Below are 25,440 nucleotides of genomic sequence, written 5' to 3' on the forward strand. Positions count from 1 at the left end.
CAATACACCCACACCAGCAGCACAACCCCCAAATACACCCACACCACCAGCACACCCGACAAATACACCCGCACCACCAGCACACCCCTCCAAATACACACACCACCAGCACAACCCCCAAGTACATACACCACCAGTACACCCCCCAAATACACCCACACACTTCTACACACCCCTGTCATCCCCACACTCCTGTCACCCCCAAACCCTCCATCAGCCTCACACCCCGCCACCCCCCACACCCCCACATTGCTGTCACCCCCAAACTCGCCCGTCACCCTCACACCCCCGTCACCCTCACACCCCTCGTCACCCCACACACCCCCTGTCACCTCACACCCCCCCGTCACCCCCACGAGCCTCCTGCCCCGCCGAGGGCCGCCCACACCCCCCCGCCCCGGCCGGCCCGGGCCGGGCCCGCCGTTGCCATGGCAGCCGGGCGCTTCCGGCGGGCGGCGCGGCGCGATGACGCCGGCGCGCGGCGGCCGCTTCCGGGCGCGAGGGCGGCGGGCCGGGGCCGGGGCCGGGGCTGGGGCTGCGGCCGCGGCCGCCATGGGGGCCGCCCGCGACGCGGAGCAGCAGCCGGGCCCGCCGGGCGAGGAGGGCCCGGGCGGCGCCGAGGAGCAGCTGGTCAGCACGGTGAGGCGGGGGCCGGCGGGGGGCCGGGCCGGCGGGGGGCCGGCGGGGCCGGGGCTGACGCGCCTCTTCCCGCAGAGCCCCTGGAACATCATGATCAAGCACCGGCAGGTGCAGCGGCGCGGCCGCCGCTCCCAGATGACCACCAGGTAACGGCGGCGGGCCGGGCCGGGCCGGGCCGCGCTGCGCTGGGGGGCACGGGCCGGGCCGGGCTGGCCGGACGGAGCCGATGGGGAGCGGGACCGGGGAGGGGAGGGGTCCCGACTGGACCTGATACGGAGGGGGTGGGGGGAGACCGGGCCGGGTGGACCTGGAGGATCGAGAGGGGAGACTGCGGCAGTGGGAGGACCGGACTGGGCCAGGCTGGGAGGGGGCAGCTGGACTGGCCTGGAGGAGAGGGTCTGGATTAGACCAGACTGGGGGAGGGGGTCTGTGCCACCCACCTGATCTCTGCACCTTCAGCTTCACAGACCCAGTCGTGTCCATGGAGCTGCTGCGAGCCGTCCTGCAGCCCAGCATCAATGAGGAAATCCGAGGCGTCTTCAACAAGTACATGAAGGTGAGAGCTGCCGGGGCAGTGCCTCGTGCCACCCTGTCCCGCTGTGGGCCCTGCAGGAGGAGCTTGGCTCCTGGGTGGCTGTGTGAGGCGGTCACGCCTGTCCTGTGCCAGCCTGGCCGCTGGCACGCGGGTGCAGTGTGAGAGCACAAGTGCACCATGTGCTTGCCCCGATGTTGCCTTGCTGGTCAGGCTCTAACCTTCTCCTGCTGCCTCTTCACCAGTTTTTCCAGAAAGCAGCAATCAATGTGCGTGATAATGTCGGGGAGGAGGTGGACCCAGAGCAGCTCATCCAGGAGACGTGCCGGAGTTGCCTAGAACAGGTGGGCACCATAGCCAAGGGCCCTGCACACCCGGGGCAGCCTGGTATGTCCAGCAGCGGCAGACTACTATTTGCTTGGCTGGCTGTGCAGAGCAGCCTGCGGTAGGGCATGTTCCTCCTCACAGTCTTGCAGAATAGCCAGAGGAGGGCGTCCACAGTCCTTCCGTGGATACTGTGCTCGACTTCTTTTTCCCTGTCGAAAAGGAGAGTAGTCGGGGTTGGGTAGCTCTCAATGAACTGCTGCTTCCCACTGATGCTCTGTCCATGCTTGTTGCACACAGCTGACAGCAGGGAGCTTTCACAGTGACTCTAGTTCCCTGGTACCCGTTGAAGGTTCCTCCAACAAGACTGTGATCTTCTTCTTTCAGATCTTACTTTTGTGCCGGTCATCCTGACTTGATCGTGCTCTTGCATCTCACTGTCTGTGAACAGCACTGCGCTTTAGAATCACTCTGCAACCAGAGCTGATATAGGGCTTCTGGCCAGATACACTTGAATCTCTGGGGTCTGCAGTGACCAGCCCTTGTGGTCTACTGGGCATCTGAGTCATTAGCTATGGCCTTTAAAGTTTACCTGGCCTGGGGCTCTCTCTCCAGCGCGAGTGTCTTTGCACACATGAGCCCCTTTCATAGGGAAAGGCAGGGGTAGCTGGCAGTCCCTCTCTGGACCCAGAATCAGATAATCCTTTCTCTTCTTACAGGCCAAGCTGCTTTTCTCTGATGGCAAAAAGGTGATCCCAAGGTTGCCCCATGAGCAGGCGGTACCAAAGGTAAAAGTTGTTATTGTTCCTGTAGTCTTAAATGACTTTAAGAGCTGGAAGAAATAAGAGGAGGGTTTTGAGTTGCTTTGTTTTCTGCCTGTTCCTTATCTGTTGAATTACAGAATCAATATGTAAGTGGGGGGTACAGTGTTGTCCTTTAAAAGCTGCAGGATAGATCTCTCCCTGATATCTGGTTGTCCATCAGTTGCTCTAATGAGGGGGTAGAACTGGGAGATGTTGGGCTAGGAGGGAGGGGGTACAGAGCAACAAAAGTCCCATGCGCTGTTGCTTATTGCAACTACGTGCTTCATACCGAGATGGGTTGGCTTCAGCGTTCCCTGTGCACTTGTGCTCTGTGCCCCAAGTGCGGCAGATAAGAGAGTAGCTGACAGGGTGGGTGGGGGTTCTGACTAGACAGGGAGAAGGGCTGCTGTTCACTTCCTGCCGTTCCTTTGCCAGCGTGCCAGACAGATGGATGAGGAGTTGAATCGGCGAGGAAGCCCTGTTCCCAAAAAGGTAGGGTTTTCCACAAAAATGCTTTTATGTTATGGGAAGCCTCTTCCTCATCCTTCCCAGAAAATAAGTGCATGCAGATGCAGCTTTTGTAATGCCTTAGAGGTCCTTACTCTAGGGCTAGCCAGCACTTTGCTCGTGGTAAAAAGAGCAATTTTCCCAGCAGAGGATAACCGAAAGAGTACCCTCAGCCTACACAAATGAGTAGCTCAAGGATATCTTTCTTGCAGAGAAAGGGTCGGCCTCCAGGACAGAGCCTGGCAAATGATCGTGGGGTCTCGGGCATGGCTGCGTGAGTATGGGTTCTGACTTAGAGCCTGCGCTTGGAGAGGGTGGGGAATGAAGCAGGGAGTGTAGAAGACCCTCTGGAAAGCAAGGCCCAAAGGGGCAGAAGGGTCCAGATGGACTATTCAGGGTGAGCAGTATATGACACAGGTAGAGGTGGGATGTTGGCAGCTGGGGAGAAGAGAATGTGCAGCACGGATGAGGATCCAGAGCTGGGCACTGGAGAGAAATAGAAGGTGTGAATGCAAATGGAGCTGGGAGGGGGTGGAGCTCAGCTCCCTGCTGCTAGGTGCTTGCGGTGTTCTGTGAGTTGGTGCCTCTGGGATCCGTTCTTATTTCATTTTCCTTCCCCTCAGGTGGAAGCTCAAAGTCTCTGAGCCCGTGAGAAGGGATGGACCAAAGGTATCGGTTGGCCAACACTGCTGGGCTCACCCTCTCCTCCTCTTTGCTTCCGTCAGCAGAGCCCCACCTGCTGTGGGACCGGAGGACAGTTCTAAGCTGTGCTCTGCCCTGATGGGCCTCTGTGTTGCAAAGAAAGAAGCAAGAAGAGGAGTGAAGTGCCTGGAAGCCTATGCTCGTCTCCTCCAGTCACTGTAGCCTATAGTTCTGTGGTGTGGTACCAGCTTTTCAGGAGACTTAGGGCAAGCAGTAGTAGCCAGGAGGATCCCACGAGTGTTATGTGCCGAGGAAACTGCTTAGAGCAGCCCAGGGTGACATAATTTCCCTCCTCTGTGGAAATCCAGAGGTTTGTGGCTAGCTGCCTCCCTCCCAGCTCAGGGGGCGGTTCTGAGGCCCCCATCAGAGATCTGAGGCTCATGGAGCATTGGTTGGCACCAGCTTCATTTCTAATGTTGCCCCTTTTCCAATTGCTCTGTAGTGGGATCCATCCCGACTGACTGAAACCACAACCTTTGTGCTGGGATCTCGAGCAAACAAGTAAGGAATGGCCCTGTTGATGGAGGGTGGTGTCTCCCAGGCAGGAGCCCTTAAGACTCCTCCCATCACCTCTCTGCCTTGGAAGCAGTAGGAAGGGCACGGGCTTGGGGAGGAGAGGAGAGGAGAGTAAGTGTCCCTGTACCGCTCAGTGCCCCTTCTGCACCGGTTTAACACCCGCCTCGTGTTCCTGTTTCAGAGCTCTCGGGATGGGAGGAACAAGAGGGCGACTCTACATCAAACATCCCCACCTCTTTAAGGTCAGATACCACAGCAGGATGCTTCCTCCTTTGGGGTTTGCTCAGAAACAGTTTGTGATGGGAATCAGGAATGTATGCTTTGGCTCACTTGTTGTCTTCCTCTCCCACACCCTTGTTTGTTGTCTTAGAACATCTAGAGTCTGGCTAGCACACTGAAACATAAGCTAACAGCCTAGTGCAGCCTCTGAAGTGGTGTTTTTGCCTGGAGCCAGGGTTTTACTCTGAAGTAAAAGCAGGCAGAGCTGAGCGTTCCCTCCCTGAAGATACAGATCGGCAGCATTTGGGGGGTCGTGCAATTGCAGTGGAGCACTAGAATGGGGTTCAGTGCCCAAATACAGGGGTGGTCAGAGCAAAAGGTCTGTTGCCTGTGTTCAGCTAGGTCCTTGCTGCTTTATTGCAGTATGCAGCCGATCCGCAAGATAAGCACTGGCTGGCAGAGCAGCAGCACATGAGGGCCACTGGGGGCAAGATGGTGAGTACGTTCAGGCTTGCGCCTGCCGCAGCCTGAGAGAGAACTGTACAGAATCCCAATTCAGGATTGAAATGGGCAGGTGAGCAGTAAACCAGGGCACGTGCAGCGAAAACAGTGTGTTGTGGGGAAGGTGAGTTTGTGCAGGAGGCCAGGCAGAGCTCGGTGAGGCAGTTGTTTCTGGGTGCTTGGGGCACCTCAGCCAAGGAGATTGTGTTTTGCTGCTCCTCTGGGATTTGGGCACATATGAGAGAGTAGGGCAGAACCAGGAGGTACCAAAAGCTCCTCGTAGGAGCAGGTCTGCAGGCTGGTGGGGTTTAACAGGGCCAGCGGGAAGGGGGTTATGAGCTTCCATCACTGTGCCAGGCAGACATCTCATTTCTGAGCAGAAGCATGGTGCGTCCAAAGCTCTCGCATGGGAAACCTGAAGCGTTTTGCCCCTTGTGCTGCAGGCTTATCTCCTCATTGAAGAGGATATTCGGGATTTGGCTGCCAGTGAGGATTACAGGTGAGGCTAGAAGCCCAGAAGTCTTTTGTGCTGCAACCTTCTCCCCTTTAGTGAAAATGGCTCAGAACCAGGGGCTACCCTGCCCGTGCAAGAGCCGCAGGGGTCCCCGCTCAGCGCTGGCCTCTGCCCTCCGCAGGGACTCCGTTGACCTGAAGCTGGAGGAGCTGAAGCCCTTCATCCCACCGGCCTGGATGACGGAGAAGATGCAGAAGTACATGGAGACGCTTCGCAACGGAGGGGACCCGCTACCGCCGCCGCCGCCGGAGGGGCCCCCCGAGCCCTGAGGCCTGCCCTGCCCAGTGGCCCCGCCGCCGCCCGGCGCCACCCCGGCACCGGCCCTCGCAATAAAGCTGCTTCGCACCCGCCTCCGCTGCCTCCTTCCCGAGGGGTAGGGGGGTTGGGGGGGGGGGGTGCTGGCCCTTTAAGGGGTCCGCCTGGACCCCCCCCCCCCACCCCGGGCTGGGAGGTCACGTCACGGGTGAGCCGCCAATAGGGGAGCGTGTGTGGCGTCGCCGTGCGACCAATCGGCGGCCGGCCGCTGTTTCCAAGGCAGCCGCATCCCTTGCGAGCGGTGATTGGTCGGCTCGAAGGGAGCGCGCCGCCGATTGGCGGAGGGGCCGCGGGTTTGAAACATTCAAACGGGGGCGCGGGAGCGGCGGGGGCGAGCGGGGACGGCGGAGCGGGGACGGCGGGGCCGGCAGCGGAGCGGAGCGGGGACAGCGGGGCCCGGAGCGGAGCGGGGACAGCGGGCCAGGCCGAGCCGGGCCGGGCCGGGAGCAGCCGGGCCCGGGGCGGAGCGAAGCGAAGCCGGGGGCAGCGGGCCGAGCGGAGCCGGGCCAGGGGCAGCGGGCCGGGAGCGGAGCGGAGCCGGGGGCAGCGCCGGGCGCAGCAGGGCGCGAGCAGCCGCGGCCGGAGCCCAAGAGCAGGAGGCGGAGCGGGAGCCGCGATGGCCTCGCAGAACGCGGACCCCGCCGCCGTGCCGAGCGCGGCCGCCCGCAAAGGGGCCGAGGCGGGGGCCACGGCCGCCCGCGGCTCCGTGGGCAAGAGGTGAGGCGGCGCCGGGCGGCCGGGGCGGCTCGGGGGAGCGCGGCCGCCCCGGTAACACGAGCTTCCCCCGCAGGCTGCAGCAGGAGCTGATGTCGCTGATGGTGAGTGGGGCGCGCCGGGGTCGGGGGGGGGTCCGCTGGCTCCGAGCCCCCCTGACGGCGCTGTCCCCGCAGATGTCCGGTGACAAGGGCATTTCCGCCTTCCCCGAGTCCGACAACCTCTTCAAGTGGATCGGGACCATCGACGGCGCGGCCGGCACGGTGAGCGGCCCGGGGCACCCGCGGGGCCGGGGCGGTCCGGCCCCCCCCGGGCCCTGCCTGCCCCCCCCCACCCCCGACAGGGGCGGCCCCGGCCCCCCCGGGCCCTGCCTGCCCCCCCCCACCCCCGACGGGGCGGCCCCGACCCCCCACCCCGGCCGGCCCCCTCCCTGACTCCTGCCCCCAGGCCTACGAGGACCTGCGGTACAAGCTGTCGCTGGAGTTCCCCAGCGGGTACCCCTACAACGCGCCCACCGTGCGCTTCGTCACGCCCTGCTACCACCCCAACGTCGACACCCAGGGCAACATCTGCCTCGACATCCTCAAGGACAAGTGGTCGGCCCTGTACGACGTCCGCACCATCCTGCTCTCCATCCAGAGCCTGCTGGCAGGTGGGGCCCGGCGCGGGGTTCGGGGCTGTGCTGCCGGGGGGGGCCGGGCTGGGCGAGAGCTGCGCCCGCCGGCGGCGGGGCACGGCGGGCCGCTGGGGTCGGGGCCACCGCCGACCCCGTGCCCTGTCCGCAGAGCCCAACATCGAGAGCCCCCTGAACACGCACGCGGCCGAGCTCTGGAAGAACCAAGCTGGTGAGTGTCCCGGGGCGGGATCCCCGCTCCTGCCGCGGCCAGGCGCCGCGCAGCCCCGGACCCCGCTGCGCGGGTGCTGCCCGGCGCCGCGCTGCGCTCCTGTTGCGGGGCTGCCCGGCCGCTCTCCCGGGCCCCTCAGCACCATCCTCTCCCTCTCCTCGCAGCCTTCAAGAAGTATTTGCGGGAAACGTATGCCAAGCAGGCGAAGAGCCAGGAAACTTGACCCCGCGCTCCCCCCCTTCCCGCCGGCAGTGTCTGTCTCTCGTTCTTGGGTCTCTGCTCTCCTGCTCTGTCTCTGTCCTGCCGCTCTCCGCGGCTTTCTGTATCATAGGCTGTTTTTAAATTAATTCTGCAGTCCGAGCCACGGTTAATGTATAAATAAATGCACGTTTATAACTCTGTGCTGGGGGCCCGGAGGGTTAAGCTGCAGCCTGGCATCTTGTCCCTGCGCATGCCTGGTGGCCCCTTCCCACGGGCGCCGTGGCCCAGGCCCCTCTGCCCGTGCGGGAATCAGGAGGGACAACAAACCTCGAGGGCTGACGGGGTCTTTAATAACCCTCCGCGGTGCCCGGGGCATCGCCGGCTCCGCGGCGGCCGCGCCGCCCCAGGCTGCGGGACGGGGGTCCCAGCCCTGCCACTCTCTCGCCCGCCCGGGGCGCATCACAGGACCGCGCAGCAGTGCCCAGTGCCCGGCCGCGGCCCCGCAGCCTGCCTCTGCCCCCGAGCCGCCCCGGCCCGGGTAGCCGCGCTGCCCGCAGCCCGGCCCCGCTGCGTGGCCTCCACCGTCCACAGCGGGATGTTGGCTCTGCTCTCCATCTCCGCCAGCATGGCCCTCATCTGCTCGATCTCCTCCTCGGGCCGTGGGGCGGCCGGGGGCCGCTCGGGGCTGTGGCTGCCCTGGCGGCCGGGCCGCCCCCCGCCGCGGCACGGGCCCTCGGGCCGGCCGCCCAGCCCGGTGCGCAGCAGGGCCGCGCCGCCGGCGCCCGGCGGGCCGAAGAGCTGGCCGAGGTGGTGGGCTTTGCGCAGGTCCTGCAGGAAGAGCTCCAGGGCGCAGAGGAAGAGCACCCACAGCCGCTCCAGCTCCAGGCGCTCCTGGGGGCCGGCCGGCGGGCGCCGCAGCCCCGCCACCAGCGCGCTCCGCAGGCCTGCGGGACAGCACGCCGCTGAGCGGGGACGGATGGCCCCGCGCCCGGCCCCTTCCGACCCCCCCGGTCTGGCCCTGCCCTGAGGCAGCGGCTGCCCCAGCCCCGGCACAGGGTGGGCGGCCGGGGGCGACGCACCGCCCGGGGGGGTGACCCCAGCACCTGGCGCCCTCCCCGGTCCCCGTGGGCCAGCCGTGCCTTACCGGCGCTGAGCTCGCGCGCCCAGGCGCTGCTGCGGCGCAGCTCCTCCCGCAGCTGGGCGCAGTCCGCGCTGCCGCCCAGCTGCAGCACCAGCTGCCGGTGCCCGGCCGTGGCCCTGCTCAGAGCGGCCTGGGCGGCCGCGCACGTCCCTGCTGCCCCTGGGGCGCTGCCCGCGCCCGCTCGCGCCGCCATCCGCCGCCGCGACGCCCTGGGGCTCGGCTCCCCCGTGCCCGCGCGGCAGTTCCCGGCCGTGGCTGCGCTCCTCCCTGCCGGGGAGGCTGCGCCGAACCGCAGCAAGGGGGGTCCCCGGGGAGCGGCGACATTCCAGCAGCCTGGCACGGGGCTCCCGGCGTCACCGCTGCTCCCGGCGTCACCTCGAACCGCCGGCTCTGTCCCTCCCGGGGGGTCCCCCGGGCTTGGCGGACTCCGGCGCCCCTGCCCCGCAGCGGCGGGCAGCAGCCCCGGCCGGGGGGTCTCCTGGAGGTTGGCTGCAGGCTGGGACCCCCGGCTGAGCCAGCTCCCAGCGCCGTGGGGCCACGCGGAAAATCTGAGCTCACGGCTGGCGCCGGCCCAGCAGGCCGTGGGAACCGCCGGCCCGCGCCTTCCCGCGCTGCCCCCGCTGCCCCCCGCCCAGGGAGCCCCAGGCAGCAGCAGCTCCAGCCTTTTCCCCTTTTAATGAGGCTCAAACATAAACCGCGTCTGACGGAGCAGAGGGAAAGGCCTTGGCCGCCGTCCGCGGAGACCGGAGCTGCGGCGCGAGCGGGGGTCTCCCCAGCCGGCCCATGGTGCTGCGGGGGCCCGGCCGGAGCCGGCGGTGCGGGGCCAGGCGCTGCGGACATGCTGCTTCCCATGGGGCGCCGGCACGGCGGCGGCGGAGCGGGGCTGGAAGCAGCGGCCGGGCCCCGGGAATGTCTGGTCCCTTACTGCACGCCCTCCATCATCTTGAGGAACTCTGCAAGAGAGCGGCACCGTCAGCGCCGGGGCCTGCCGGGGGCTCGGCGCCGCGGCCCGGGGCCAGCCGGCGCGGCGGGCGCCAGCGCTCACCGTCAAAGTCGATGCGGCCGTCGTTGTTCTTGTCCGAATCCTTCATGAGGTCCTCTATGTCCTCCTCGGTGACGTGCTCGCCGGTGGCCCTGAGGATCTCGCCCAGCTCCTCGATGTCGATGAAGCCGTCCGCGTTCCTGCCGGAGGCGAGGGCAGGTGGTCGGGCCGGGCAGGATGCGGCCGCCGGCCCCCCTGGGGCAGGCGCCCATGGGCATTGCCACCCCACTCACTTGTCGAAGACGCGGAAGCAGTTGGCCAGCTCCTCCTCGGACTTGCCCTTGGCGTCCTCCTTCATCTGGCGCACCATCATCACCAGGAACTCCTCAAAGTCGATGGTGCCGCTGCCTGCGGGGAGGAAACCGCAGAGCGGTCAGGGGTGCTGCCGGGGGCCCGCCGGCCCGCCGAGGAGGGCTGCTCACCATCCTCGTCCACCTCCTCGATGATGGCGTCCAACTCCTCCTTGGTGGGGTTCTGGCCCAGCATCCTCATCACCGTGCCCAGCTCCTTGGTGCTGATGTCCCCGCCGCCGTCCGCGTCAAACATGTCGAAGGCAGCCTTGAACTCTGCCGGAAAGGGGGTGTCAGGCAGGGCAGCGTGTGGGACGAGGCCTCCGGCACCTGGGGAGAGACCCCCGGCCGGGATCCGTCCCCGCGCCCCACGGCTCCCTCACTCACCCGCGATCATCTCCTCGCTGAGGAAGGCACGGGCTTCCGCTTGCTGGTCCGTCTGCAAGGCGCGGGGAGAGGGGGTCACCACCAGCCCCGCACACCCCAGCCCCTGTGCCAGATAGCACAGCGCCGTTCCCTGGGGCGAGGAGCTTCCCAAGGGGGCAAGGAGCTTCACAACAGGGTGAGGAGCTTTATGATGGGTGAGGAGATTTGCAATGGGGTGAGGAGATTTGCAATGGAGTGAGGAGCTTCGTGATGGGGTGAGGAGCTTTATGATGGGTGAGGAGATTTGCAATGGGGTGAGGAGCTTTGTAATGGGGCCAGGAGCTTCACAATGGGGAAAGTCCTGGCTCCCACCACCAGGCTCCAGCGCATCTGCCCAGCGCAGCCCTGCAGCCTGGCACACGGGTGCCAGCGACAGAGCTTGCATGGCCGGAGTGCTAACGGCGCTGTGCGCGGGACGAGCGCGCCCTGGGCAGTCCCAGGTGCTGCTGGGCCTCCGCGCGGGCTGCGCGAGGGCTGCGGAGAGCTGCCCGGTGCGGGCCCCCGTCCCTGCCGGGGGGCCCTGTGGGGCCGAGGCCGCGGTCCCCGCCGCGCAGCCTTGGCATCCCAGGCGTGCAGCACTATTTTTGGGATCTCCTTAGCTCCCCTTATAGGGAGCAGCGGGGCTGCGGGCACCTGTCGGCCCTGGATCGAGTTTCGCCTGGAGAGCCGGCCGGCCCCCGTGCCCCCAGTGTCGCATGACCCAGTGCTCAGCTTACAGCCGCAGCTGCATCCTCGTCCTCGTCCTCCTCCTCCTCGGTGCAGCACAGCGCACCCCGGGTCCGGCCGGGGCGGCTCCCGTGCCCCTCGGCTCGGCCGCGCGGCCCCTGCCCTGCCCGACGCCTCCCAGCTCCGTCCGCGCCGGCGCCGCTCAGCCCGGCCGGTGGTGACGTCCCTGCTGCCTCCCTGGCACATCCCGGCACAGCGGGAGGCACGTGCAGCCCCAGTACCGCCCGCCCTGCCTGGCGAGGGGACCCCCTCGCACCCCGGCACGCGGCACGCCGCAGGCGTCGAGACCTTACCATTGAAGTCATTTTCGCCGCTTCCTTCCCCTAGGGAGTCACCACCTCCTGCACCGAAAAGCCCCCCGAAGCTCCCCGGTGCCCCTGGCGCCCCAATTTGTAGCGTCCGCGCTCTGCACCCTGCCCCTGCCGTCGGCCCCGCGGCCCCGGCAGCCTATCAGCTCCCCGGTGGAAATCCGGCCCCGCTCATTGGCGATGGGTGCATTTTACCTAATTTAGCCAAAGCTTTATTGGCCAAGAGCTGGGGATTAACCGCGGGTGCAGAGCCGGGACAGAAATTCAAGCCCGACGGGGAGGGACGCTGGAGCCTGGACAGGAGCGTGGCTCTGCCCCCTCCGCAGCACCCACCCGCCCGGGGCAGCCCAGCAAGGAGGGGGTTAAAAATAGCCGCAGGGCAGGCAGCACCCCCCCCCCCGTGCAGTGGCCCCCTGGAGAACGGGAGGACGAGGCACCGCCACCCTGAACCCGCATCCGCCCGCCCGCCGCCCCCAGCGCGCCCGGGGCGCCAGCCCGGCCCCGCCACCTCCGGCCCCTCCGCTCGCCTGGCCCGCGTCCTCCCCTGGAGGGCGGCCCGGGGCAGAGCCGGGCGGGCACCGGGGCCGACGGGCAGCGCGGCCTGGGAGCGAGCGGGGCGCGGGGCACCGCGGTCCTGGGGTGCTGGGACCAGCCCGCACCGCGGGGCGCCGGCTCCTGCCACCCGGCTCAGGTGCCCAAGGGAGAGCAGGAAAACTGCCCGGCGTCTCCTAGAAGCATCCCAGCATGTGGGAGCTGGGCACGGCAGCCGAGCCCGGGCTCCAGCGCCTCCGGCCCCCTTGGGATGCAGCTAGGAGGTCTGGGGCACTGCTTGGGGTATCCCCCAGCACCAGAGGCAGACCCCATCCAGGGAGCACACGGTCCCCATCCCAGCCCGGGGAGCGCATGGTCCCCATCCCAGCCCGGGGAGCGCACGGTCCCCATCCCAGTCCACAGAGTGCACGGTCCCCATCCCAGCCCGGGGAGCGCACGGTCCCCATCCCAGCCCGGGGAGCGCACGGTCCCCATCCCAGTCCAGAGAGCACACGGTCCCCATCCCAGCCCGGGGAGCGCACGGTCCCCATCCCAGCCCGGGGAGCACACGGTCCCCATCCCAGTCCAGAGAGCACACGGTCCCCATCCCAGCCCGGGGAGCGCACGGTCCCCATCCCAGCCCGGGGAGCGCATGGTCCCCATCCCAGCCCGGGGAGCGCACGGTCCCCATCCCAGTCCACAGAGCGCACGGTCCCCATCCCAGCCCGGGGAGCGCACGGTCCCCATCCCAGCCCGGGGAGCACACGGTCTCCATCCCAGTCCAGAGAGCACACGGTCCCCATCCCAGCCCAGGGAGCACACGGTCCCCATCCCAGTCCAGAGAGCACACGGTCCCCATCCCAGCCCGGGGAGCACACGGTCCCCATCCCAGCCCGGGGAGCGCACGGTCCCCATCCCAGCCCGGGGAGCACACGGTCTCCATCCCAGTCCAGAGAGCACACGGTCCCCATCCCAGCCCGGGGAGCACACGGTCCCCATCCCAGTCCAGAGAGCACACGGTCCCCATCCCAGCCCGGGGAGCACACGGTCCCCATCCCAGTCCAGAGAGCACACGGTCCCCATCCCAGCCCGGGGAGCACACGGTCCCCATCCCAGCCCGGGGAGCGCACGGTCCCCATCCCAGTCCAGAGAGCACACGGTCCCCATCCCAGCCCGGGGAGCACACGGTCCCCATCCCAGCCCGGGGAGCACACGGTCCCCATCCCAGTCCAGAGAGCACACGGTCCCCATCCCAGCCCGGGGAGCACACGGTCCCCATCCCAGCCCGGGGAGCACACGGTCCCCATCCCAGTCCAGAGAGCACACGGTCCCCATCCCAGCCCGGGGAGCACACGGTCCCCATCCCAGTCCAGAGAGCACACGGTCCCCATCCCAGCCCGGGGAGCACGGGGTGCTGAGTTGGGTGCAGCCGGCGTGCTGGGGCGGACAGAGCGATGGGAGCAGCTGGGCCAGTTACTCGTTATTAATAGACATTCCCAAGAAAGCTGCGAGGAGAGAGCAGGCATGGCGCTAAATAAGGCAGGGCAAGAACCTGGCGTGGGACGCCTGGTCGTGGCGGCAGGCCCAGCCAGCCAGGGTGCGTGGCGAGGCCGGCCAGGGGGCCGGGGCCGGCAGGGAGCCGGGGCAGCCGCGAGCCCAGCGCAGCCATTGCAGGGGGCCTGTGGCCCAGTGGCTCCAGTCTCCCGGGCACCGGGTGTCTGCCAGGGTCCCAGGCTCCGGCACACGGGGTTCCTCTGCCCCAGGAGCGGCAGCGACTCCGAGCGGCTCCAGGCTGACCTGACCTGATTCGGATCAGCTCCATGCTGTCCTGGGCAGGGCCAGCCCAGGCAGCTGGCATGGCAAAGCTAGGCTGAACCGGGCTGCACCAGACTCTGCCATGCTGGGCTGAGTGGTACCAGACTGTGCCAAACTGGACCATGCTGAACCAGACCATGCCAAACTGTGCCAAGCCAGACTAGGCTAAACTGGACCATGCCAGCCGTGGCTCTGCTAGGCCAGAGTGCACTGGACTATGCCAAACAAAATGAAGCTGCACCAGGCTGTGCTGTCCCATGTGGGGCCACCTTGTGCAGGGCTGCAATGTCAGGAAGGGTTGGGCTGTGCTGCACCATCCCGGGCTGCACCGGGCTGCACTATGCCGTGCCAGGCTGTGCTGTGCCGTCCCGGGCTGCACTGGGCTGCACCATGCTGTGCCAGGCTGTGCTGTGCCGTCCCGGGCTGCACCGGGCTGCACCATGCTGTGCCAGGCTGTGCTGTGCCGTCCTGGGCTGCACCGGGCTGCACTATGCCGTGCCAGGCTGTGCTGTGCCGTCCCGGGCTGCACTGGGCTGCACCATGCTGTGCCAGGCTGTGCTGTGCCGTCCCGGGCTGCACCGGGCTGCACCATGCTGTGCCAGGCTGTGCTGTGCCGTCCTGGGCTGCACCGGGCTGCACTATGCCGTGCCGGGCTGCACTATGCCGTGCTGAGCCGAGTGGAGCCGTGACATGCCGAGCCGTGTCGTGCCAAGCTGAGCCGAGTGGAGCCGAGCTGTGCCGAGCCGAACTGTGCCGTGCCGAGCAGAGCTGTGCCAAGCGGAGCGGATCTGTGCCGTGCCAAGCCGAGCCGTGCCGAGCCGAGCCGAGCCGTGCCGTGCCGAGCCAAGCCGTGCCGTGTTGAGTCGTGCCGTGCGGAGCCAAGTGGAGCCGTGACATGCCGAGCCGTGCCGTGTCGAGCTGAGCCAAGCTGTGCCGTGCCAAGCCATGCCGAGCCGAGCCGAGTGGAGCCGAGCTGTGCCAAGCCAAACCGTGCCGTGCCGTGCCGAGCCGAGCCGAGCAGAGCCGTGCCGTGCGGAGCGGAGCCGTGCCGTGCCAAGCTGAGCCGTGCCGAGCAGAGCCGTGCCGAGCCGAGCCGTGCCGTGCCGTGCCGTGCCGAGCCGAGCCGAGCCGTGCCGTGCGGAGCGGAGCCGTGCCGTGCCAAGCTGAGCCGTGCGGAGCAGAGCCGTGCCGTGCCGTGCCGAGCCGAGCCGTGCCGTGCCGTGCCGTGCCGTGCCGAGCCGAGCCGAGCCGTGCCGTGCGGAGCGGAGCCGGGGGGCGGCGGCGGCCCCGCGATCCGGGTTCCCGGCGGAGGCGGAGCCGCGCAGGGAGGATCCCGGGACGGGCCGCGGCGGAGCAGCCATCGCTCGGCACGGCCCGGCCCGGCCCGGAGCGGCCCCGGTCAGCACGGTACGGTGTCCCGGGTCCGGGAGGGGCGGTACCGGGCCGGGGGGGGGTGTCCTGGGCCCGGGGAGCTGCGCCGGGGCGGGGGTGTTCCGGGGCGGGGGTGCCCCGGGGGGGGAGCTTCCCGGGAGGGGTCCCCGGGGTAGGGGTGTCCTAGCATGGGGGTGTTCCGGGAGGGGTGTCCGGGGGTTGTCCCGGGGTGGGGGTGCCCCCGGGGAGGGTGCCCCAGGGGGGGTCCCGGGCTGGGGGTGTCCTAGAATGGGGGGTTCCCGGGATGGGGGTGCCCCGGAGGGGGTTTCCCGGGGGGGTCCCGGGGTGGGGGTGTCCTAGAATGGGGGGTTCCCGGGATGGGGGTGCCCCGGGGGGGGTCTCCCGGGGGGGGTCCCGGGGTGGGGGTGTCCTAGAATGGGGGGTTCCCGGGATGGGGGTGCCCCGGGGGTGGGGGTGCCGTGGGGTGGGGGTGCCCCGGGGGGGAGGGTTTCCGGGGGGGTCGGGCCCGGGGCAGGGGCTGGGCTGCGCCCGGCGGTCTGGTGCCCTCGGCTCCCGGTCTGAGCCCTCGCCGCAGCCCCGCCGGCCGGCATGGCCGCCCGCATCCTGCACCGCCTGCGGCACGCGCTGGCCGGCGAAGGCGCCAGGGAGGAGCCGGCGCGCGGCGGCACCGAGGCCGAGGACTTCCCGGAGAGCTCGGAGCTGGAGGACGACACCGAGGGGCTGTCCACGCGCCTCAGCGGCACCCTGAGCTTCACCAGCCACGAGGACGAGGAGGAGGAGGAGGAGGAGGAGGAGGAAGACGGTGCCGGAGAGGAGCTGGGGGAGCTGCTGGAGCCGCCCGGGGAGGCTGCGGGCGCCGAGGACGGAGGCAGGTGCCGGGACACGGTGCCTGGGGAGGGGCAGCGCCCCGGCATCGGGGAGCCGGTCGGACAGGGCGTCCGGGAGGGGCCGGGCGCCGTGGGGCGCCGTGCGAGCCCCGCGCCCGCGCAGCCCCCGCAGCCCCCCGACGGCCTCTCTCCCCGCGCAGAGTGGGGCCCCGCGGCCGAGCGCGCGGGCGGCAGCAGCCTGCTGACCCGCCAGCTGCAGGAGCTGTGGAGGAAGTCGCGGAGCAGCCTGGTGCCGCAGCGGCTCCTCTTCGAGGTCACCAGCGCCAGCGTGGTTAGCGAGCGCTCCTCCAAGTACGTGGTGAGTGAGCCCGGCCCGGGGGCCGCCGCGGGCTGCCGGGGGGGGCCGCCGCGTCGCCAGTGCCCGGGCTCAGCGCGGGGCCGGGCTCCATCCCCGGGGCAGGGCGTCCCGCGGGGCCGGCGCTGATTTCTCTCTGTCTCTCCCTGTGCTGCCTGACGGTGCTGGCGGCTCAGATGAGCCTCAGGTAACTATCGCCAACAGGTTCTGTTCAGCCCAGCCTGCTTGGGCAAACCCTTCCCCGGGGCAGGGCCGGCGCCGGGCGCTGCTGCACGTCCCCCTGCCCCGGCTGTGCGCGGCCCTGCCTGCGGCACAGCCAGAGAGGCCGCGTCCGCGGCGCGTCCGCGGCGCCGCCCTTACTCCCGCCTCTCCCCGCAGCTCTACACCATCTACCTGATCCGCTCAGGCCAGTTCGACAAGGCCCCCGCCGCCATCGCTCGGCGCTACTCGGACTTTGAGAGGCTGAACCGCCGCCTGCGCTGCCGGTTCGGCTGCGACATGGCCGGCATCTCCTTCCCCAGAAAGAGGCTGCGCCGGAACTTCACCGCCGAAACCATCGCCAAGCGGAGCCGGGCCTTCGAGCAGTTCCTGTCCCACCTGCACTCCATCGCCGAGATCCGCCGCTCCCCCGAGTTCCTGGAGTTCTTCTTCCTGCAGGACCTGCGGGCAGCACAGCGCCTCACCTGCACGGGCATGTACCGCGAGGCCCTGGCCACCTGGGCCAACGCCTACCGGCTGCAGGACCGGCTGGGGGTCTGCAACTCCGGCCGCTTCCTCCTGACGCTGGCGGGGCTCGCCGTCTGCCACCAGGAGCTGGACCAGCTCGGCGAGGCTCACGGCTGCTGCGAGCAGGCTCTGCAGCTCCTGGAGGCCCAGGACAGCCACCCGCTGCTGGGGCCCTTCCTCCAGGCCCACATCCACCTGGCCTGGAAGGTGGGCAAGGACAAGCGGCAGTCAGAGGCCCGGCTGCAGGACCTGCAAGAAGCAGGGCTTCCCCTGCAGCAACAGCCCACTCTGAAGGAGTGTTTAATCAAGGAGGCTCTGGACTGAGCACCCTTCCCCAGCGCTGGGGCCCGCACCGGGAAGAGGTAGCACATGGCTGGTGGGGCTGGACAGCTAGTCTCTCAGGGGAGACGGGGGGGGGGCTAGGCTTAGTTGGGCATGACAAAGGTGGAGTCACAGGTCGGGACAGGGCACAGAGGCAGAGCTGTGTTCGTGTAAGGCTTAGGCAGGATATTGGCAGAACCCACTTGTGGGGGCCGCGACAGGGGCTAGCCTCACCAGGCAGCTGCTTCTTTAGAAAATGCACTTTTAAAGTCAGACAGTTCATCCCTAGTGCTGGATGCTCACTGCCTCCCTGCCAGGGAGCCAGCTCCTCCTGAGAAGGGAGTGTCTAGAAGTAGACAGGAATTGTAGCTGGGAAATACTGGCACTGCATTAAAGGAACAGGCTGACTTCTGGCAACGTCTGGAGCTCTTGCCAGGAACTTCCAATAAAACTTACATAATAAAAAAGACTTTATTAAATAAAGTCTTGATAAGAAAAAGGATGGGCTCCTACCGCATCTGTTCAGCTTCGCTTCCCCTAAGGCATTGCACAGAAACTGCACGCAGTGGCACTCATTAGCAAGAAGTCTTTGAGCCTCCCAAACTGTGAGGTGAGAACTGACTTGTTCCCTTTCCCATTGCTGCCAGGGTCTGCCATTAGGGGCTGGGTCTTTTCTCAAACCCAGCCCTTTGGAGGAGACTGAGGGGAGAGCAGAAGCAGCAACTAATCTGTCAGGGCGCAAAGAGGGCAGGAGAAGTGAGAAAGGGAAGCCCCGTGTGTGTTGCTAGCGCTTTCCCCTCCTGTGACCCAATCTGTAGCAGGGGCACTGCCCACCCTTCCCCCAGCCAAGAGGAAGTTCCCTAAGGAGTTGAGCGCAATCACTCCAGAGCTGAGGACAAACTCCAGAGGACAGAGCTGAGCTGTTCACGTGATGGCTTTATTTAAGGTAGCTGAGGGGTGGCTGAGGATAGTGTATGACTATGCACTGTGCAGCTAACAGTCAATAAAAGTTGATGCCACCGCAGCCTGTGCAGGTCCACGTCAGTCACAAATGTTCTCCATGCACTGGCGCTTGCAGCTGCGCTGGATCCAGCCCACGCCTGCTCAGTGCTTCTCCCTGCTGCTGCCCAGGATCATGGCTTGGTCCACGTTTCCAGCGCAGCCTTTTCAGCATGCCTGGCTGCTGCCTCACACAGCAGCGCTTGGTAGAACTGCTGCTGCCGGCTTCCTCAGCTAGAGTTTGCTCTGGTTGGGCTTTTGCCCCACCCTGATGACGCCTTCCTGCGCACAGGTAACAGCCAGGACCCCGTCCCTGCGCCACAGTCGTCCATGCACGAGTCCTCGGCACGCACCTGCAACAAGTATGTGTTACGCTGCAGCCCTTCACCTCCCTGGATGAGCAGAGCTGGCCTTGACGGCCCCACGGGGTTCCCAGGGAACGCGATGAGGACTCACCAGCCCAGGGGCTCTCGCACTCATAGAGCATCCAGTGGTCGGCTCGGAAGGGAGCGTGGAACCACATGGAATGGTCAAGCGACACCATGAATTTGACATCGTACTGTCGGTGGGGGAGCAAGGCCGTGCCCAGAAAGGAATAGTCAGAGATGTAGGCAGCCACGCAGCAGTGCACCTTCATGTCGCACTCTCCTGCAGAGCAACCAGAACGGCTCATTGAGCATGCAGCAGCTTATGAGGTGGTTGTGGCACAAATCTGGACATGAGGTGAAGCTCCTAAGAGCTCTGCTCTCCTGGGAAGTGCAGCTATTAGCTGGGCAGGGCTGAGATGCTGTTCCATAGCTGTTCCCCTGCTATGTCCCCTTGGCTAAAGCCTGCAGCAATTGAGCGTGGCAAACAGGCACCTTTTCATGCCCCAGCACCCACAGCTGTATTTCAGCTTTGAGAGCTCCAGGCTTCCTCCTATGTCTGGGGCACAGAGAGCCCGCGGATTGTGACCCTCTCAGCTCGCTGTCATGAGTTTGCCCCACAGCGTTACTGTGAGCTTGAGCCTGAGCCCGAGCATTCACTTTGGGAGGGAGCTGGGCCACCGCTGTGGCAGTACCTACCAATATAGCCTCGTGCTCGCACCCAGAAGAGGTGCTTTGGCTCCTGTGGCTCTGAGCAGAATACAGCTGGCGGGTGCACAGGTTTGATATCAATTGGCACATCCTTGGCTTGAATCTTGTTGAGAAGCTTTCTGTATTTCTCTGCCAAGTTAGGATCCCTTCAGACCAACACAGAGCACTGACATTAATGCCAAGCATCCAGCAGAAGACCTAGGAGGGGTCTAGCTGGCAGTAGTTTCAGCTCAGGGATCCAGGGCCACACAGAAAAGCAGAAACGGCACAGCTCCTGCCCTGTTCTATTTCTCTATTCCCCTCCCAAGAGTATTTGAGAACTCCTCAAATAGCCACTCAAATCCTTCCCCATCTGCTTTTGTCCCTGCACCTCCCTAATCCCAAGCTGCAGAGAAGAGTCCCCAGTGGCCCCTTTCCTCTGCACTCACTCCAGGAACTTCTGAATGAGCTCTTCTTGGGTCAGCAGCTCCTCAGGGGGTGGCACCGTAGGCATGGTGAATTGGTGCTGCACAGGGCTCTCCTGGGCCAGCTGGAAGGAGGCCTGGCAGATGAAGATTGGCTTCCCATGCTGAATGGCCTTCACGGAGCGAACAGAAAAGCTTTTCCCTGTGCGGGTCCGCTCTACCTCGTACAGCACCGGCACCTCAGGATCCCCTGGAACAGAAAAGAGCTATTCTGCCGTTGGGCAGCCACATGCCACAGAGAAGACCTGGTCTGCACAGATCAAGCACTAGGGCCCAGCAGGCTGAACTGTTTGCGCCCAGAGCTGGGAGTGCTGCCCACATCCTCTGTGATGGAGCCAGAATGGTGGCACCTACTCGTTCCTGTGAGCGTCAGCCCTGGATCCCCAACTCCTCAGTAACCAGATTCACCCGCCTAGCCCCAATCCCCCCATCCCTACCCAGCCTCTCCCCCAGCCCCCGCCCCAGCCTCCAGACTCACCTGTCCTCCCCCCCCCCAGCCCCCAGACTCACCTGCCCCACATCCCCTGCCCCAGCTCCCGGACTCGCTTGCCCCCCTGTCCCCCACCCCACTGTCCCCCGCCCCAGCCCCCGGACTCGCCTGCCCCACATCCCCCGCCCCGTCCCCCGGACTCGCCTGCCCCCTGTCCCCCGCCCCAGCCCCCGGACTCGCCTGCCCCCCTGTCCCCCGCCCCAGCCCCCAGACTCGCCTGCCCCCCTGTCCCCCGCCCCAGCCCCCAGACTCGCCTGCCCCCCTGTCCCCCGCCCCAGCTCCCGGACTCGCCTGCCCCCCTGTCCCCCGCCCCAGCCCCCAGACTCGCCTGCCCCCCTGTCCCCCGCCCCGTCCCCCGGACTCGCCTGCCCCACATCCCCTGCCCCAGCCCCCGGACTCGCCTGCCCCCCTGTCCCCCGCCCCAGCTCCCGGACTCGCCTGCCCCCCTGTCCCCCGCCCCACTGTCCCCCGCCCCAGCCCCCGGACTCGCCTGCCCCCCTGTCCCCCGCCCCAGCCCCCGGACTCGCCTGCCCCCCTGTCCCCCGCCCCAGCTCCCGGACTCGCCTGCCCCCCTGTCCCCCGCCCCGTCCCCCGGACTCGCCTGCCCCCCTGTCCCCCGCCCCAGCCCCCGGACTCGCCTGCCCCCCTGTCCCCCGCCCCAGCTCCCGGACTCGCCTGCCCCCCTGTCCCCCGCCCCAGCCCCCGGACTCGCCTGCCCCCCTGTCCCCCGCCCCGTCCCCCGGACTCGCCTGCCCCCCCCAGCCCTCAGCCATCCCCTGCACCAGCCCCGCTCTGGTCCCCCACCAGCCGCAGGCGCTCCCCCCAGCCCCGGCCCCGGCCCGGCCCCGCAGCTCCCCCCACCGCCGCCCCCGGCCCGGCCCGGCCCGGCCCACCTGCCCGCACGAAGTAGCAGTGCAGCGAGTGGACCTGGAGGTCGCGGCCGACGGCGTGGGCGGCCGCCACCAGGGCCTGGCCCACGATCTGCCCGCCGAAGAGGCGCTGCGTGGCGGGCACCCAGTGGTGCCGGCCCCTGCGGGCGAGAGGGCGGCGGTGAGGGCGGCGCGGCCGCGGGCGGCGGCCCGGCGCGGCGCGGCCCCGCGCACCTGAACAGGTCGAGCTCCAGCCGCTCCAGGCTCAGCACGCTGGTGAGCAGCACGCTGCGCAGGTCCCCGGGCGGCGGCGGCGGCGGCAGCAGCCCCCCGCCGGGCCCCGCCGCGCCCCCGGCAGCCGCCATCGCCTCAGCCGCCGCCGCCGCTCAACAGCGACATCCGGCAGCCGCGCGGAGAAGCGGGAAGCACCGCCCCGGCGCCTGCCCGTCAATCCTCGGGCGGGGCCGAAACCGCCGAGCTGGTTCGACAGCCTCCTGCCAATCATAGCCATGGAGCCTATTATTGGTCGGATCCGGGCTGTGGGCGGGGCCTCTCTGGGTTAAATAAGCGCGGAGGGCCCGCCCCCTCTCGGCGGGTCTCTCGCGGGGGCGGTGATGGCGGCGGGCGGGCTGAGGGGCCGAGCCGGGCCGAACCGGGTCGAACCGAGCCGCCGCCGGCCCGGCCCGGCCATGGAGCTCGGTGCCCGCTTCAGGAGCTACGAGGACTTCCCGGAGCGCTTCCGCGCCTACAAGGCGGCGCAGCGGTGCCGCTACGGCCTGCGGAGCGGCCTCTTGAACGGGGAGGCTGGACTAGATGGTCTCCAGAGGGCCCATCCAGCCTAAACGATTCTGTGCGATTCTGTCTCCGTGCGCTGCCACAACCGGGCGCGCGGCACCGCCGTCCGCGAGGACCTCAGGTGAGGCCGCCCCCTCCCCCCCGGGGCCCCGCTGCCCCCCGGGCCGGGCCCGAGGCGGCCGTAGCCGCGGGCCCCCGCCAGTTCGCGTTTGAAGCTGTTTGCGCGTCTCTTGGAGCCAGGCTGTTCGTCCCTCTAAAAGGGCCGGTTCTGACGGCGTGACGTGCTCATGGCCACGGGTGCTGCTGACTGTGTCGCACTTGCTGTTTTCGTAGTCTCAGCTGGTTTTCGTTTCGTTCCTACCTTCCCCCTAACTCTTTTCTAGCTCGTGTCAAGCCAATCTCACTTTCTCTCTCCTTCTGCTGGTAGCAGTCTCCTGTCTCATGTCTTTGTTGCTCAGCTCTGTCCGGGGCCTTATTCTGCTTTTTGGTTTGATGGTTCTCTCTACCGTTTGTAGCAAAACCCGTAGCATTGATCTTTGAAATGATCCTTTTGTGACATTGCTGGCTAACTATCCCCGCAGCCTTTTTGCGCTATGGTAGCGTGGCTTTAAATATTGATGTCACTTAGCCTTCTCTAACTGCCTGTTACATCACTGCGAGGGAAAGGTGTAGTCACATTTCTCTTCTGTAATACTTGATTCTGCAGCCCTTGCTATCTGTGTAGTTCTACTAAAGCCATGAAGCAGTCTCATTTCCATCTTAAGTCAGTGGATTCACTCATGTGAGCGAAGGCTGCAAGGTTGTGCTCTGGTTACGTAACTTGCCGCCTTAAGATATAATTTAATCTCATGTCTTAAAGCCTTTCCTACTATGGTCTACCCTGCTCCTCTAGATGCAGAGGAGTTGTAGAACTGGTGTGGGCTTTAAGGGAGTAAAATGAAAGCATGCAGATGTTTCAGAAGTTGTTTCGTCAATGTTTCTGCTGTTTCTGGGGAGTGAAAATGGTAGAGGTGCCATTGGAAACACAAACTGGGGCTAGTCTGTCTTGTTTGGTCATGGTTGTTGTAACTTTTATTTCCTTTGCCCCCGTTGTTCAAGCTCTCTCTTCCCCCAAGCTTTGCCGAGAAGAAAGCCACCCTATTGTGGTCTGACTAACATATGTCCTTTTATATATTCGCTAACTGAATATAGAGTTGGCGTGTAAGAAAAGTCAAATTAAATATTGGGAGCATGGAGCAATATTGCTTCTCTCACTAACTTTTTCCTCAATATTTGCAGGTTCATGCAGGTGAAGTTTCGTTGTGTCCGGACCCAAAAATACAGTAAGAAAAGAAAGCAGCAGCCTGACTTGTGTCCAGCTTATTTTGTTTTGCAGTATAGTGAGGACATAGACCGACTTGTGATCAGTGAACTGAACAGCAATCGTGTTCATGTAGACCCAGGGTCTTCTGTGACCAGAACCACAGCTAAGACTGCAAGCACTACAGCACATGAGAGCCCTGCAATAAAGCTGCATAAGCAACAGGCAGGTGAGACAGAAAGCTGTGATGTGCTGAATGAATAAGGACTCGTATGTGGTAGCTGAAAAACTTTTGGACAGGGCACCTGCTCTGTTCAACCAGATTCCTGTGCTCCCTGAGGCAGCAAAGGAAAATGACTCAGCTTCAGCACTAGCCAGAGTTGCTGAAGTCATGAAAAACTTGCTGAGAGCGGACATGGGCTCATTGGCCTCAATAAGCGTAGGCAGCAACCAAGCCCTAGGTAGACTAAGTTTTCAGAGTAGTAAGATGAAGAGCTTATTTATCAAGTTTCCCGAGACCCTTCTGCTGCACAGGGTGCAGAGTGAGAGAGGACATGTTCTCTGTTAGTAGAGAGTAAAGAGCGAGTGGGGAAGGTAGTGCATTTGTCAGTCCTGAAGGGTGACACAAGACAGAATGTCAGCAAAATGCTGACAGTCTTTAAGGAGTTCAATCCTGAGTGCCAAAAGGTTAAGGTTGTCTTTGTGGACTTGTCCTTCCTTCACAAAGCTGTCCTCCAAGAGCTCTTTCCCTCTGCCCAAGTGCTCCTTTCTGTCTACCACACTGTCTGACTTCTTGAGAAGAATGTAGAAGCAGCAGAAGTGTCATCTTCCTTCAAGCAAAACTTGAAGCTGGCCTTGAAGAATGTAATATTTTTTCTACTTTGACAGCAAATCTAGATACCTTGTCTCAACTAGTGAAGTGCTTGGTTAATCAGGAGTTTTATGACTACCTTCAAGCCAACTGGTTCTCCTGTGAGATGCTATGGTATATGCATGCAAAAAAAGGACTGCATTCATGCAGCACACATGGACAGCCTAGATCTCATCACTCAAAATATCTAGTCTCTTCAGCCAGCAGCTGTCCTTGGAGACGAGCATTCTTCATTTTTTTGCATATGTGGACTGCTTTGATGCCAAAGGTTTGGAAAGCTTGAAGCAGAGTTTCTTAAGCATTGAGGAGGACAGTCAGAGCAGCCTCGAAGAGAAACCTAAAGTGCACAGTTGTGCTGCAGCCAAACAAGCTCCTCTTGATAGTTCACAGACCCTCCTCAAATATCCTGAGCCGCTCATGCAGGTTGCTATAGAGAAACCTGCAAAGACAACACGCTCCATGCTGGCTGCTGGCTGGGAGACTTGTACAGACTTGGCCTACCAGCTGTGTAAGAATGAGTGGGAAGTAGTGCAGAAGTCAACCCAGCTCATCAGTGTCGTGCAGGATAATATTGTAGTTCAGGTGCTAGAAGACCCACACCAGGTGGGCAAAGACTACAAGAGCTGCAGTTGTTACTTTCATTGCCGATACCAGCTCCCTTGCAGGCATATTCTCTCTGTGCTGCATGCTAACAAGAAAAGGGTAGAAGAAAGTATAGTATGTAAGTGTTGGCAGAACAAGTACCAGCACCTCTCAGTTCTCGGAGAGAACCTCTTAGACCGTCCTGGACATCACACAGGTATCCAGACAGAAGCAGAGGGAAGATGTGACAAAATCCAGTCCCTCAGCAAGGAGCTTGCCAGCCTCCTTGATGCAGTGTGATGGGGAAGAGCTAGAGGAGCGAAGCTCCACACTCAGAATGATTGTGGATATCTGGGCTAAGTCACCTGAACCCTTGGGAGAGGCTGAGAAAGACCTGACCTTTAGAAATGTGGGGGATCTTCCCTTTCTCTGGGTAAAGCAGGAGGAAGTGGAGATTGCAAATGCAGATTCTGATGAATTAACAATAAATGTAGACAGGCTTCTGCCATGAAATGCTGGATCTCCTGGAGCTGCTTGGTCAGTGCAAGATGTTAGTGCAAGCTGGTGGGTTGTCCTTCTCCTGGCTTCTTTAGCTTCTCCCCTGTCAACGCCCAGTCACTCGGGTCATTGCGTGCTTTAAAACAGTTGCTGTGAGTAGGGAGCAAAGCTGCTGCCCTCTTGGGCGGCGGCGGGCGGCGCGGACCCGCAGCCCCGTTACCGCCCCGGTCCCGTCCCTCCCGGCCTGGAGCGCTCTGCGGCCGC

At 65.0% G+C, this 25,440-nt stretch overlaps 7 protein-coding genes across 11 annotated transcripts; 4 read left to right on the forward strand and 3 right to left on the reverse strand.

Moving 5' to 3' along the window:
- The first annotated feature begins 499 nt into the window (after window positions 1-499).
- DNTTIP1 (deoxynucleotidyltransferase terminal interacting protein 1) lies at window positions 500-5,620 on the forward strand. 3 transcript variants are annotated; one of them, XM_068912258.1, is made up of 13 exons: window positions 500-639; window positions 715-785; window positions 1,099-1,195; window positions 1,417-1,515; window positions 2,215-2,283; window positions 2,734-2,790; window positions 3,018-3,079; window positions 3,429-3,474; window positions 3,950-4,008; window positions 4,205-4,265; window positions 4,666-4,737; window positions 5,187-5,242; window positions 5,379-5,620. In XM_068912258.1, exons 1-13 carry the CDS (start codon window positions 553-555, stop codon window positions 5,524-5,526), a joined length of 984 nt encoding a protein of 327 aa, XP_068768359.1. In that variant the 5' UTR covers window positions 500-552; the 3' UTR covers window positions 5,527-5,620. The 3 variants fall into 3 exon arrangements, with proteins under 3 accessions (XP_068768359.1, XP_068768360.1, XP_068768361.1); XM_068912259.1 differs by lacking the exon at window positions 4,666-4,737; XM_068912260.1 differs by lacking the exon at window positions 500-639 and having other exon boundaries at window positions 721-813; window positions 1,047-1,195.
- Window positions 5,621-5,910: 290 nt separating this feature from the next.
- On the forward strand, window positions 5,911-7,532 carry UBE2C (ubiquitin conjugating enzyme E2 C). The gene is made up of 6 exons (XM_068912263.1): window positions 5,911-6,289; window positions 6,363-6,390; window positions 6,463-6,549; window positions 6,734-6,938; window positions 7,072-7,131; window positions 7,296-7,532. The coding sequence occupies exons 1-6, from the start codon at window positions 6,189-6,191 to the stop codon at window positions 7,352-7,354; spliced, it is 540 nt and encodes a 179-aa protein (XP_068768364.1). The 5' UTR covers window positions 5,911-6,188; the 3' UTR covers window positions 7,355-7,532.
- Window positions 7,533-7,791: 259 nt separating this feature from the next.
- LOC138061560 (regulator of G-protein signaling 9-binding protein-like) lies at window positions 7,792-13,465 on the reverse strand. The gene is made up of 4 exons (XM_068912979.1): window positions 13,349-13,465; window positions 11,381-11,435; window positions 8,477-8,623; window positions 7,792-8,276 (listed from the first exon to the last, which is right to left on the reverse strand). The coding sequence occupies exons 1-4, from the start codon at window positions 13,463-13,465 to the stop codon at window positions 7,792-7,794; spliced, it is 804 nt and encodes a 267-aa protein (XP_068769080.1).
- On the reverse strand, window positions 9,130-11,396 carry TNNC2 (troponin C2, fast skeletal type). Its single transcript, XM_068912262.1, has 6 exons — window positions 11,251-11,396; window positions 10,193-10,244; window positions 9,938-10,081; window positions 9,749-9,863; window positions 9,519-9,655; window positions 9,130-9,426 (listed from the first exon to the last, which is right to left on the reverse strand). The coding sequence occupies exons 1-6, from the start codon at window positions 11,260-11,262 to the stop codon at window positions 9,395-9,397; spliced, it is 492 nt and encodes a 163-aa protein (XP_068768363.1). The 5' UTR covers window positions 11,263-11,396; the 3' UTR covers window positions 9,130-9,394.
- A 1,419-nt stretch (window positions 13,466-14,884) lies between the features above and the next one.
- SNX21 (sorting nexin family member 21) lies at window positions 14,885-18,256 on the forward strand. Of its 3 annotated transcripts, none has more exons than XM_068912256.1 (4): window positions 14,885-15,018; window positions 15,578-15,871; window positions 16,031-16,188; window positions 16,564-18,256. In XM_068912256.1, exons 2-4 carry the CDS (start codon window positions 15,592-15,594, stop codon window positions 17,233-17,235), a joined length of 1,110 nt encoding a protein of 369 aa, XP_068768357.1. In that variant the 5' UTR covers window positions 14,885-15,018; window positions 15,578-15,591; the 3' UTR covers window positions 17,236-18,256. The 3 variants fall into 3 exon arrangements, with proteins under 3 accessions (XP_068768357.1, XP_068768356.1, XP_068768358.1); XM_068912255.1 differs by having other exon boundaries at window positions 16,707-18,256; XM_068912257.1 differs by having other exon boundaries at window positions 16,031-16,181; window positions 16,707-18,256.
- On the reverse strand, window positions 18,149-21,545 carry ACOT8 (acyl-CoA thioesterase 8). Its single transcript, XM_068912261.1, has 6 exons — window positions 21,365-21,545; window positions 21,155-21,291; window positions 19,736-19,961; window positions 19,296-19,453; window positions 18,688-18,879; window positions 18,149-18,584 (listed from the first exon to the last, which is right to left on the reverse strand). Exons 1-6 carry the CDS (start codon window positions 21,493-21,495, stop codon window positions 18,466-18,468), a joined length of 963 nt encoding a protein of 320 aa, XP_068768362.1. The 5' UTR covers window positions 21,496-21,545; the 3' UTR covers window positions 18,149-18,465.
- A 183-nt stretch (window positions 21,546-21,728) lies between these two features.
- On the forward strand, window positions 21,729-25,191 carry ZSWIM3 (zinc finger SWIM-type containing 3). Its single transcript, XM_068912264.1, is given in 9 exon segments — window positions 21,729-21,916; window positions 21,989-22,046; window positions 23,204-23,486; window positions 23,488-23,782; window positions 23,785-24,092; window positions 24,095-24,243; window positions 24,245-24,274; window positions 24,276-24,963; window positions 24,965-25,191. Coding segments are annotated over 9 exon segments (2,208 nt in total). The 5' UTR covers window positions 21,729-21,744; the 3' UTR covers window positions 25,190-25,191.
- Window positions 25,192-25,440: the final 249 nt, after the last annotated feature.

Source organism: Struthio camelus, chromosome 18 (genome assembly GCF_040807025.1).
Source record: "Struthio camelus isolate bStrCam1 chromosome 18, bStrCam1.hap1, whole genome shotgun sequence".
Lineage (NCBI taxonomy): Eukaryota > Metazoa > Chordata > Aves > Struthioniformes > Struthionidae > Struthio > Struthio camelus.

What these genes read in the sequence shown, in the direction of transcription:
- DNTTIP1 (XM_068912258.1), top strand. Translation starts at nt 553, where the DNA reads ATGGGGGCCGCCCGCGACGCGGAGCAGCAGCCGGGCCCGCCGGGCGAG. An exon ending in AGGAGCAGCTGGTCAGCACG is followed by an intron (nt 640 to 714) that starts GTGAGGCGGGGG and finishes CTCTTCCCGCAG; the next exon opens with AGCCCCTGGAACATCATGAT. An exon ending in TCTTCAACAAGTACATGAAG is followed by an intron (nt 1,196 to 1,416) that starts GTGAGAGCTGCC and finishes CCTCTTCACCAG; the next exon opens with TTTTTCCAGAAAGCAGCAAT.
- UBE2C (XM_068912263.1), top strand. Translation starts at nt 6,189, where the DNA reads ATGGCCTCGCAGAACGCGGACCCCGCCGCCGTGCCGAGCGCGGCCGCC. An exon ending in CGCGGCTCCGTGGGCAAGAG is followed by an intron (nt 6,290 to 6,362) that starts GTGAGGCGGCGC and finishes CTTCCCCCGCAG; the next exon opens with GCTGCAGCAGGAGCTGATGT. An exon ending in AGGAGCTGATGTCGCTGATG is followed by an intron (nt 6,391 to 6,462) that starts GTGAGTGGGGCG and finishes CTGTCCCCGCAG; the next exon opens with ATGTCCGGTGACAAGGGCAT.
- TNNC2 (XM_068912262.1), bottom strand. An exon ending in CAGCGAGGAGATGATCGCGG is followed by an intron (nt 10,082 to 10,192) that starts GTGAGTGAGGGA and finishes CCTTTCCGGCAG; the next exon opens with AGTTCAAGGCTGCCTTCGAC. An exon ending in CGAGGAGGTGGACGAGGATG is followed by an intron (nt 9,864 to 9,937) that starts GTGAGCAGCCCT and finishes TCCTCCCCGCAG; the next exon opens with GCAGCGGCACCATCGACTTT.
- LOC138061560 (XM_068912979.1), bottom strand. Translation starts at nt 13,465, where the DNA reads ATGGCTGCGCTGGGCTCGCGGCTGCCCCGGCTCCCTGCCGGCCCCGGC. An exon ending in CCGGGGCCGCGGGGCCGACG is followed by an intron (nt 8,624 to 11,380) that starts GCAGGGGCAGGG and finishes CAGGGGCAGCAG; the next exon opens with GGACGTGCGCGGCCGCCCAG. An exon ending in GGCGCGCGAGCTCAGCGCCG is followed by an intron (nt 8,277 to 8,476) that starts GTAAGGCACGGC and finishes GCTGTCCCGCAG; the next exon opens with GCCTGCGGAGCGCGCTGGTG.
- SNX21 (XM_068912255.1), top strand. Translation starts at nt 15,592, where the DNA reads ATGGCCGCCCGCATCCTGCACCGCCTGCGGCACGCGCTGGCCGGCGAA. An exon ending in TGCGGGCGCCGAGGACGGAG is followed by an intron (nt 15,872 to 16,030) that starts GCAGGTGCCGGG and finishes CTCCCCGCGCAG; the next exon opens with AGTGGGGCCCCGCGGCCGAG. An exon ending in AGCGCTCCTCCAAGTACGTG is followed by an intron (nt 16,189 to 16,706) that starts GTGAGTGAGCCC and finishes CTCCTTCCCCAG; the next exon opens with AAAGAGGCTGCGCCGGAACT.
- ACOT8 (XM_068912261.1), bottom strand. Translation starts at nt 21,495, where the DNA reads ATGGCGGCTGCCGGGGGCGCGGCGGGGCCCGGCGGGGGGCTGCTGCCG. An exon ending in CTCATTCAGAAGTTCCTGGA is followed by an intron (nt 19,454 to 19,735) that starts GTGAGTGCAGAG and finishes GTTGGTCTGAAG; the next exon opens with GGATCCTAACTTGGCAGAGA. An exon ending in GTGCGAGAGCCCCTGGGCTG is followed by an intron (nt 18,585 to 18,687) that starts GTGAGTCCTCAT and finishes TACTTGTTGCAG; the next exon opens with GTGCGTGCCGAGGACTCGTG.